The sequence below is a fragment of the Cornus florida genome, unplaced genomic scaffold (genome assembly GCF_030987335.1).
Source record: "Cornus florida cultivar Cherokee Brave unplaced genomic scaffold, ASM3098733v1 CherokeeBrave_3.0.0_Hap2_Chr11, whole genome shotgun sequence".
In the NCBI taxonomy this organism is placed as follows: domain Eukaryota; kingdom Viridiplantae; phylum Streptophyta; class Magnoliopsida; order Cornales; family Cornaceae; genus Cornus; species Cornus florida.
This window is the reverse complement of record NW_026775581.1, coordinates 42248553-42260130: the sequence shown is the minus strand read 5'-3', so window position 1 is coordinate 42260130 and position 11578 is coordinate 42248553. Positions and strand designations below refer to the sequence as shown.

The following is an 11578-nucleotide window of genomic DNA, read 5'->3' as shown; positions in this document are numbered from 1 at the left end:
TAATAAAGAGATAAATTGGTACTCTAAGCTGATCCAATTTTAAGTGAGAGGTTCAAAAATCTATCATGCATGGTAGATTTCATTGGCAACCTTAAGTGAGCATAAAATCATTCTATTTAGAGATCATTAATCAAATCAATGAATATAAAACTCCATTGTGATATTTGGATAATAAAAAGACAATATGTTAAAGAATCTGCACCTTATAGACAGAATAAGAGAAAACTATATAAGTATTATGTATATACATAGAAATATGCAAGGGACATATGATTTATTTAATCATCCATGTTTCGATCCGGCGAATTCAGGGGTGGGTTCTGTTGAGCTTGAGCCCACCCCCACAAAAAAATTTATTCGAGGCAATTTTAGTCCAACCAAATATAAAAAAAATAAAAATAAAAATAAAAATTAGTACTAGTAGCTCACCCTAAAATAGATTAGCCCACTCCATGCATTTCTGGATCTGCCCTTGCTCATGTGTTGTTGATTTCTTTGACAGCTTTGGGATTTGCTTCCTTCATCTCTCTCTTCGATTCTGATTCCGGTTGCTTGTTCCTAGTCTTCACTGCAGGAATTTCTTTCTCAAAAGCATCCATTTCTCTGTTTTTCATGTCCTCCAAACTCTTTCTTAGCTCTTGTAGCTGTTTGATATAATAGTGTAGTCTATCTATCATCCCCGCTAGAAATAGGGTAAATCCTGCATCAATTTTATTTTATTTCATAATCTATAAATAATAATAATAATAATAATAATAATAATGTACAAAAGCAAAGTGGAAAAGTTATGTGATATGGTTGGTTCATGTCCTCCACAAAAGCAGGACCAAACTAATACATAATGAAATTAGTGCAGCTTCAGATGCCTTTTCTTCAATTGTTACTTCCTTTAAACAACTATGTTCATTGCATTGGAACAAAAACCAACAATATTCAAACCATTTGGCACTTGGACACACACACACACACACACACAAAAAAAAAAAAAAATAATAATAATAATAAAAAAATAAAAAAAACACACACACACACACACACCACACAATCAAATAGAAGCAAAATGGATTTGACATGGCTGTAAAATAGAAGTTTTTACCCATAAGCGACGCTTCGAGAAGCTGATTTGCTAGAAGAACCTGATCAGTTGGGTTAGTTGTAGCACCATCAATATTACGTCTCTGGATTTTGATTATACTATATAAGCTGGAAGCTAAAACCACAATCAAAGTACCGGCTACGGTCTGTGCCATTATGGGAACCCTCCCCTGCTTCACCTTATCCAAACCCCTGATCAAAACATTCCTGAGAGGGGTTCTAAATAAAAGAGTCAGAATGAGAAACATTTCGGAAAATACAAGTGTAAACAGAAGTTGTATCATCTTTCTCGAGTTTTAGAGTCTAGGACAGGATGGTGCTAATAATAATCAAAGAGCATTTGATATGGAAATGTTGGGTAGGATACTGGTGCTAATAATATCTAAGATATTCTGCGAGAGTTCTAGAAGGTTCTAGAGGGTTCTAGTAATAGGGGATAGTTTTGTAAGTATCAAAGATATAGATCAACGTTTGTGCTCATGGCCGGTGACCGACAGATAGGTATAAAAATTATAAATATAATATATATAAAAGATATTTTGAAAGAGAGATTTAGATATTTATAAATATCTAAGATATATATAGGCTATAGTTCAGAGTTTGTGCCAGAGAAAGTTGGTGTTTGCCCCCCTTGAGTCGGCATAAGTATAAAGTCCTTCGGGTTTGTATTAACTTCCTTCAGTTTTGGAATACTTTTTTGAGTCACCCATAATATACTACTACGTGTACCATATCCAACGCTTGAGTTGTTAGCAAGTTATTGGGATGGAGACTACCACCCGACAGTTTTCTAAAGTTATTCTCTCTCTATGGAGATACAGATATTTGTGGATTTTGTTCTCTCTGTGACGCATTCCTCAGAATGAGTTACCAATGATCCTATTTGTATTAACGAAGAATAGTAAATCACGTTACTAAATCAAATTGCCTATAAATTTTGTAATTGACAATTTTTGATATTAAAACAAGTCCTGATTGAGTTGTAATTTCAAATTATCATATCAAGACTAACATCGATTGCGAAATTAAATAGTTATTCAAAAATAATAAACTAAGATCATCGAAATAGGAAAGAACAACATTTTTAGGAAGTCGTTTCCCATTTAATTAAGACACAATACCTACATGGTATGTTTTTGAAGTTACCAAAAACAGAGTTTTCCAAGTTCTAATTGAATTATGTCAAGTGGAAACCGGTACCAACATTTGGGAACCGGTTCAGGAGCAAGGATTCGAAGAACACCATTCTGTCTACTGGGAATCGGTTCCACATATTGGCTATCGGTTGTAAATTATAATTAATTCGTGTTAAGTCATTCATCACAAATAAATATAAATCTCATAATCTTAAAACTTCATTATTCTCACATATCTATAATGCATAAATAAATATAATTAGATATAAATATCTCGATCTGTAATTACTAATATCGTAGAAATCAAGTCCAACGTCGAGATCATTTCTGTGAAATGAACAACATGCTAAACTGTAATAGTCAAAACGTGAAAACCGATTTCTCTTTCTTGGCTTTTTACACATATAAACATTATACGTGTTATTTTCATTAGTCGTACATAATTGATGGAGTATATGCACTTTTATAAAGGCAGAGAGATGACCAGTTTTCCTTTTAGTAACATAATTCTACTTTCTATCAAAGTAAGAAATAAGAAAGGAAAACACTTCTCCAATAAGTAATTACTAAAAAGGTAATTATAAGTTAACCAAAAATAAATAATATTAATTGATATCTATTTACTTAGCTACCAAGTAATATGTCATGTGTCCAAATTATGTGAGCCACAATTAAATAAATAATCTTGCATTTTCCCACTTGGCACATATGATAATTTCTGTAGTGGTTTAGTAAAATAGTCATTAGTGTGCACCATAAATTAGATTAAGATATTAAGTTGGTCATCATAAATACCATAGTAAATGAACTACCAATGTGAGTCATGGCGGTTGTATGTCCCTAAATGACACAGTCTCTTCCATGTACCATAACACTAGTAACCTATTCAACATAGTCTATAAATAAGAAGTATCAATAATGATCTAGCAATAATGTCTTTTCCAAGACTATTCCTACTACTACTTATTAAAGCAATACGTACATGTACATTAATTAATAGAAAATATCAGAAACACATTTAATGAGCGCAAAATGTCAAATATATATAAGCACTGTTAAACAATCCACAATTAAAAAATAATCATCATTGACTACATTCAAGACCCATTATTCTAATATATTCCATAAATGTCTTAGGTGGTAGTCCATTCGTTAATGGATTGCAATAATAGGTTGTGTGCTTATATATTCAATAGATATTCGTTGTTTCTAAACATCTTCTTTAATGTTAAAGTATTTCAACTTTAGAATACCTATCATTTTTCATACAAGAAGATCAACAATTGCAGCATAAATTTTCAACAATCTGAAAATGGTACCCATAACTCCAAATCCTGAAATAAATTCAGTAATAATAAATTATAACCTCAAAGCATGCTACTAATTAAAAATTCATAATAGACAAAGTAATAAAAAATTACTTTATACTTTTTCATGATATTGTTCTTCCAGCCAAAAGAAACAAATAACCAATTAAAAAAATGTCTTCCTAAGTGTGAGCATATAATCTTTTGTCACATACCAACTTGTATATACATCAAACTCCACAATATATGCATAAGGAATATTTTTCGCTTCTTTACCTTATAGCTAACTCATTCTTTGGGATTACATTAGGCTGAATTTATCCCCTTTTATATATGGAGCAATATTGGTTGAATAATGTTCCATACCAAATCTTTCTAGAACTCTTTTAATTTATGTTTTCTGAGATAATCCTAAAAATTCACGTGATCTATTATGAAATATTTCTATTACTATCACGTAGGATGCCTTATCCATATCTTTCATTTCAAAGTTTTTAGAGATAATTTTTAGTTTCATATAATAAACTAAGATCACTACTAGCAAATAAAATATCATCAATATATAGAATCAGAAATGTAAACTTACTCCCACTAACCTTTTAGTATATACACTAATTAACAGTGTTTTCCTTAAAACCAAAAGAAATAATGGTATCATTAAACTTAATAAACCATTGTTAAAAAGCTTGTTTAAATCTATATATTGACATCTTAAATTTACAGACCATGAATTCTTTACCCTCTAATGTGAAGCCTTCAGGTTGTTTCATATGAACTTTCTCTTATAAACTCCCATTCATAAAAGTTATATTCACATTCATTTAATGTAAATCTAAATCATAATAAGTTACTAATGTCATGATATTTTAAAAGATTCCTTCTTAGATACTGGAGAGAAGGCTTCTTTATAATCTCTTCATTTATGGCACTAATCTATTTAATAAAATCATTACTGTTAATGGCTTGTAAATATGTAATTGGATTCGTATATATTTCAGTATATATCAAAATCAAATTCTTGCAGATATATCACATAGTTATCGGGAATAGCAGATCTCATTTCTCTTTAAGATTATCTTAATGTTATTCCTTATGATTCTTCTACAATCTATTCATTGGTGACAATCTCATTATAGAGTTGTTGATCATTCAATTGTTCTTCGTTGTTATACGGTTCAACAACTGAAGGAATAATTGTTTTTCAACCTCATTTATGTATACTTCAAGAGTACCTACTACTTGAGTTTTTTCATACAACAAATAGATATATCCATAATGTGAAAAATCAACTATAAAAGCGATAAAACACTTTTCTCCTCCAAAAGATGAAATATCAAAAGGTTTACAAATGTCTGTATGAATAATTTCAAGAAGCTATTTACTTATTATGGCTCATTTCTTTGTGTGTTTGGTTTATTTACCCTTAATACAATCCACACACACACCAAAATCAGTAAAGTTTATATTTAGAAGAATCACATCCTTTACTAATTTTCTTAACATTTTACTAGATATTGACCTAGTCTTTTATGCCACAAGAAAGATAAATTTTCTATTAATTGAGCTATACTTAATTCTAACATTATGATGCAAGATCAAAAGATTTTTTAATAAATAAACTATCAAAATTGAATTTATAAAAATCATCAACAATAATACCATAATTTACAAATTAGAATTTCTTGAATAAACATCATTATCAAATTTAAATGAAAAACCATTAATAAAAAAAATCAAATTATAGGAAATTGAATAAACATAAAAAAATTTAAAATAATTTAAATAAAATTCACTGTCTAACATTAAACATAATGTCACAATGGTTTTAACAAAACTTTTTCTCAATTATCATAAATAAGAAATTCTTATTTGAATTTGTGGTTGTATTGATCGATCTGTGACGACTCTTTTTCGTAACCCTGTTTCAAGGTTTGATATGTGGTACTTGAAGCTTCTTCCTGGTTATTTTGTGAATTGTTTGGATAAACCTCTTAAAAAATTAAAAAGTTTAGTATGTGATGTAAAGGTGCACAAAAAATTGTTGAAATTAGTAAATCAGAGCGAACTAAATTAAACAGTAGAAGAACCTATGTTTGATTCTGGGTCCAAAAGTAAGGAACCATTAGTTTATAGTTCAATTCCAGTTCTAGGTCTATAAGAACCAAATCGTAAACTATATATATATATATATATATTAAATAGGGTAAAATGTAATAAACCTCCCTAAACTATTAGGGTATTGCAAGAAACCCCCCGGAACTACAAAAAAAACCTAAACTGTGTTTTTGTTGCATTTTACCCCACTATAATAGATTCCGGTACCAAAAAAATCAATAGACCAAGTTACCCTTTTAAAAAAGGACATAATTTCAAACGTGATACACTTGGCTTGCTGACTTGGAATGTAAAATCTGAAGAACCAATTAAGGTGATATGTCTCTTTGTTGCAAGCATTATACGTTGACGCATTTTAGAGAGAAAGAGAGGAATGAGAGAAGGTACAGGGTAACATTCCGAGGAAAATGATGAAGAGGAAGAAGAATTGAGAAGGTACATGGTAATAAGAGAGAAAGATGAGAAAAAGAAGAAATTGTGAGCCTAACAATCCTTCAACTGATGAGAACTCGATGCAAAAGCAATAAGAGCGTCCTCTACTTATCGCGATTCTTCAATCTCCTCTATTTATGACCATTCTGCTTACTAGGTATCAACTTGATAATTTCATATTTGTTTTAGGTTCTAGAGATTTATTAATGACCAATACCATCTATGCCCCTTCAAAGTGAAACATACACCACCACACAAACCTACTACCACTACCCCAAACATACACCACCACAAACCATCAAACCCAATTAAACCACACAAACCACTGCCCCCACCCCTACCACCACCATTGCTGCCACCTCACCAACCACAATACTCTTTAGAAATTCAAATAATTCATATTGAACGTGAAACCTAATTGATCGAACCCCACAAACCCACCCCACCACCTAACTTCTGCCATTATCATCGCATATATATATTCTGCTATTTTACCCCAACTATAACGACCAAACCTAGGGTCCGGATTGCTAACCGGGTCCCACCCCGACCCGGGAAAAACTAAGGACAAATGGTAATTATTTACCTTACTATGTGTTAGGAGTCATAATAAAGTCATACTAGACATTTATAATCATAATGGATCGTATAAGAATGGTAACTCCGACTTCTAGTTCATGCCAGAACCCTAGGCTCACGAGGGGTAAAATAGTCATTTCAAGTTAAAATCATAAAATGAGGTTGATGCCAATGGATATTTGGCTCAAAATATATGAATTTAGACTCAAGAATGGCTTAAATTGGGTTAGAAATAGCCAAGTTATGATTGATTGACGTTTGGTCAACTCAAGCGATTTTGACAACATCAAAATTTTTTAAGTTTAAGAAAATCCGATCGATCGGATTGATCTAATTGATCGGACTGAGAGCAGATTTTGGTGGCCTTTCAAAATATTCTAAGTATAGGAAAATCCAATCGATCGGATTGAAATCCGATTGATTAGGCTGAACCCAAAATGTGGACATGGGCTCCCAATGGAGCTTTGGTTTGATCTTACTTTGCAATTATGGTAATGTACACATTCATACAACTCAAAACTTGTCCCAAAGTATCCACATACATGGAAACATAACCAAAATAATTTATGAGCATACAACACGACGAAAAGAAATAAACGCCCTTAAATATGCATTCAATTCCCAACCATTTTATTTCATTCATTTGATATAAAAGCACAATTTAAGATAGTAATTACATGCCTAAAAAAATAGGATTACAATTTTAAGCCATTTAAAACCTTAGTTACAACGTTTTTTTACAAAAATATTGAATCATGGTTCCATTACAAAATAATCATCTTCAAAGTAAGCATTGTTACAAAAGATTACAAAAGATGATTTGATCAACTTCGGCTATACTTGTGGTGGAACTTCATCGACTACTGATGTGTGTTTTTATTTATTAATAATAAATACCACTCGCAATAGAACAAATCCTTATAGGATAGAGCTATGTTGAGGGCGTCGAACCTCAAGGACTGTGGTGGTTTATCAAGTCTTCAACTAATACTATTTTAATTTAGAAAAAAGATTTGATTTGTTGTGTTGTAATAACATAAACAAAAAAATAAATAAAATAAAGGGATTGAGATCAAGAGAAGAAATACTTAGGGATTGACTTCACCACGAACCTCATATTATGGTTAACTGTTCAACCTTGGGAATTCAACATTTATGCATCATATGGAATTAAACTCAATAACATTCGTTTAATTCAGATTTAAAGAAAGATATTTCATGAATTTCAATTAACTATAACCTATCTTCGGTTGGCACGAATTATCTACCTACCTACTTCTAACTAATTTTGCAGTATAGCTCGTCTTCCCTAAGTATAGACTATGAAAACATTCCTTCATGAAAACGTTTGAACACCATTGCATGATCTCCATTCTTATGTCCGATAGGTCTCCACCAAATACCATCCAATAAGAATAGATTGAGTATAATTCAAGAACAATTAAATCTAAGATGATGTATTAATCATTTAAAAACTATTTAATAATTAAAATCCAATTAAATTAAGTCAATTGCCCAGAATCATGTAATCAAGATACATAATATATTAAATTCCCAAAGTACAGAACAATCAAACTATAGTATTCGGATTCGGGCTATATCAATGCCTTAAGAGATGAATTAGCTACTCATGACGATGCAAGATATCATCCGTGTTGTTGTGGTCTTCATCGCAATGTATCGCCAAAACTCCTTTTTGATCTTTTTATTCAAAACCCTAAAAGCCGCTGTGAGAAAGAGCAATGATATGATGGCCGTGTCCTTCCTTTTATAAAAAAATTAACTTCTAATAAGGATTAGATAGGCTTTTAGGTCTTTTGGGGTAATCTGGGCCCATCTGAGATGAATTATGACTGAATTAGAACAAATCCTGCAACTTGAAAATCTGACTTAACAGTAAATCTCGAGTTTTCAGGACAGGGCTCGAGCTTTAAGGCAAAGCTCGAGCTTTTTGGCACAGACCTCAAGTTTTCAGGTAAGAGCTCGAGCTTTCAAGAATGGTGCTCGATCCTATTTCTATACTTAGCTAAATTTCTTTCAATATTTTCTGAAGTGTTTTTTTCATTAATACTTAGAATATTTTTGGGTTTTGTCTTCAACAATGATCGATCCCCTTTGATAGTGCTCGAGCCCTAGGTCTAGAGCTCAAGCTTTTTGGCTCAGGGCTCGAGCTTTCAGGCAAAGCTCTAGCTATTTTGCCTTAGTTGATTTTCTGTCAACAATTTGTTCTGAAGTTATAACGCCATTTTGATATATTTGGAGTGTGAATCTTGAAATTTCTATTAAAGACAAAAACATCATGGTTCGAGTCTTATTTCAATAGTCGCTGAGTTTGCTTAAATTTGGAGTTTTGAGTCAAAAGTTATGCCTAAAATACTGAAGCAAGTCTAGACTTTTCTGAGTTGGGCTCCAAGCTTGCTTCAGATGATCGGCAACGGCTCTGTAAGCTTCGATATCAATCTTTTCATCTTAAAGTCTCGATTTTAACCGTTTCTTTGGGAAAGTACCTACAAACATGAAATAAACATAAATCAGTCTAAAACTGGCTAGAAGTATTACTTTAGGTCTTAACATACGTATATTTAAGGGCTCAAATATGCAATATTCAACGCTCATCACACCCCCAAACTTACATATTACTAGTCCTTTAGTAATACATAACTAAAAGTCACTTTTGTGGGAATCACGGTTGCATTTAGCTTATGCAACAAGCCTTTAAACCCCTAGGTTACCCCTAGTGGACGAGTTGTAGTTTCGTGAGGGTTTTAAGTGATGATACTTAGAAACAAATCAAATCAGTACCTTAATTGTACGGTAAGCTCATTTAAACCTTTTTTCATATCATAATGTCCTAGCAATGCATCAATCAGTCAATAACATCAAGTATAAAGAACTATATTAAACAGAAAAAACCTCAAACTTTCGTTATCATATCAGCAGCCATGGTCCCCACATGTCAGTTTAATCACATGTTTAGCAATCCTGATCCCCAAAATCCTTTTTAAAAGTGAACTCACAATTTTAAACATGTGGCTTACTATCCATATTTATATCTATTCTATGCTATCCAATTCACAAATAAACTCAAATTTCAATCCTCAAGGTATTTTTTCTACTTTTCTACAAGTATGCATTCTTTCATTCATCACTTATTTTTGTCAATAGGATACTGTGCAATGTTCAGGTCTATTAAGCTTTCTAAACTACTTATGTAACAAGTTTTCAGCTAATGACTCCTAAACCAGTTGGTTTTTGGGCATTAGGTGTTGAAGCACCCCTAAGAACCTAATTACTCAAGTAATTTAGGCAACCTAAACCCCTTATGTAACGAGTTTTCAGTCAATAACTCCCAAACCAGATGGTTTTAGGGCATTAGGTGTCAGAACACACCCCTAAGGACTTAATTGCTCAAGTAATTTAGGTACAGACCTAAACTTAACCCTTTTCTTTTTCTCTATTTTTTTTTTATTTTACTTCTTTCACATTGGTGAAGAACTTCTTCCATTTATTGCATATATACCATTTTTCTTTCCCCCCCCCCCCTTTTTTTTTTTTTTAGTATACCTTGGTTATCAAAATTATCAAATTCACCTGCTTATCTCAGTTTAACACAAAACCGAACAAGACTTCAAGTTTATACCCCACAGAATACATGCAAGTGTGAACATATGCAAAGTGAATTATTTCAGAGATTAAAATCATCAAATAGCAATCATCCTAACAAAGTGGACCACAGGCCACCAACTGATTTCAAAAAAATTCAAAAATTCTCTTTTAACATGAATTCGACATATAAGCCATCTTTAACTAATATCAGACTTCATATGGACATCACAACAATCAACAGACTCAAAATCATGCTTAAATAGTTAAGCTGCATTCTCTTATGCACAATATATCAACAGCAAAATTTTAAAAGGCACTGCTTTACCCCCAAACTTAGTGTACACATTGTCCTCAATGTGTGAAAACAGATGTAGAGTTGGAAAGATATTACCAAATACGCAGAACCAACAAATATTATGAATAATAGCATAGAAGGGTAAATGAAATATTTTTGTTTTTCACCATTTTCATTTTCTGGAATTTTTTTGATTTTGTGAGGGCATTTTTGTCTTTTCTCGTTTTACGTGCCCGACACCATGGAGTGTGCCGAGTGTGTTCGGGAGTTGGTTGGGATATTCCATTGAGTTCAGGACTCTTAAAAATATACCGGTTGTCATTTCGGCATTTTTTCGTTCTTCGGGTCGGACGGCCCCGGGTGAGACCCGCTACCGGAATTGTTGCGTACAGGGATTATGATTCAGCCCAATTGGATTTCATTTTATTTTTAATCATTTTAAGTTAATTACAAGTGATGATATCATTTTTAGAATTTTTTGAAAGTCGGAACGATTTCCGGACTCGGGAACTTCTCTTGCTTTTCTCATTTTAAGTGAGGGTATTGTAGTCATTTCCCATGTATGTATATATAGGTGTATCTATTTTGGTGGGAGATATTTTAGGGACTTTGTTGGTATTGCAATAAATGTTAATGGGCAAAAGGGTAACTAACCAAAAAGGTGATCTCACACACATTTTGACAAGTGGCAAGTCATGGACCAAAAATCAATTTTGACCAGCCATTTCATTTCACTCTTCCTCCTCTTGGCAGAACATATTTTCTCTCTCTCTCTCAAAAAAAAAAAAAAAAAAAAAAAAGCCTTCACTTTCTCATTCTATATCTATCTATATGCACTTATTGTCTTCAAAATTTCAAGCTTGCTTTTGGAAAGATTAAAGTGGGATTTTAATGAAGCCATATATGAAGGAGTGATGAGCTTGAGAAGAGCTTTTAATTGAGACCAATCTTATAAGGAGTTAAGGATTTCAAATTTGGGGGTTTTCTCTTCAAAGAGGTAGAGCTTGCCTAAT

At 32.2% G+C, this 11578-nt stretch overlaps 1 protein-coding gene across 1 annotated transcript; it reads right to left on the bottom strand.

The window, feature by feature from the left end:
- Nucleotides 1-215: 215 nt before the first annotated feature.
- LOC132285643 (uncharacterized) lies at nt 216-1571 on the bottom strand. The gene is made up of 2 exons (XM_059787839.1): nt 1097-1571; nt 216-700 (listed from the first exon to the last, which is right to left on the bottom strand). The coding sequence occupies exons 1-2, from the start codon at nt 1377-1379 to the stop codon at nt 477-479; spliced, it is 507 nt and encodes a 168-aa protein (XP_059643822.1). The 5' UTR covers nt 1380-1571; the 3' UTR covers nt 216-476.
- Nucleotides 1572-11578: the final 10007 nt, after the last annotated feature.

Coding starts and splice junctions, on each gene's coding strand:
- LOC132285643 (XM_059787839.1), bottom strand. CDS start 1,379: ATGATACAACTTCTGTTTACACTTGTATTTTCCGAAATGTTTCTCATT. Junction 701..1,096: donor TCTCGAAGCGTCGCTTATGG/GTAAAAACTTCT, acceptor AAATTGATGCAG/GATTTACCCTATTTCTAGCG.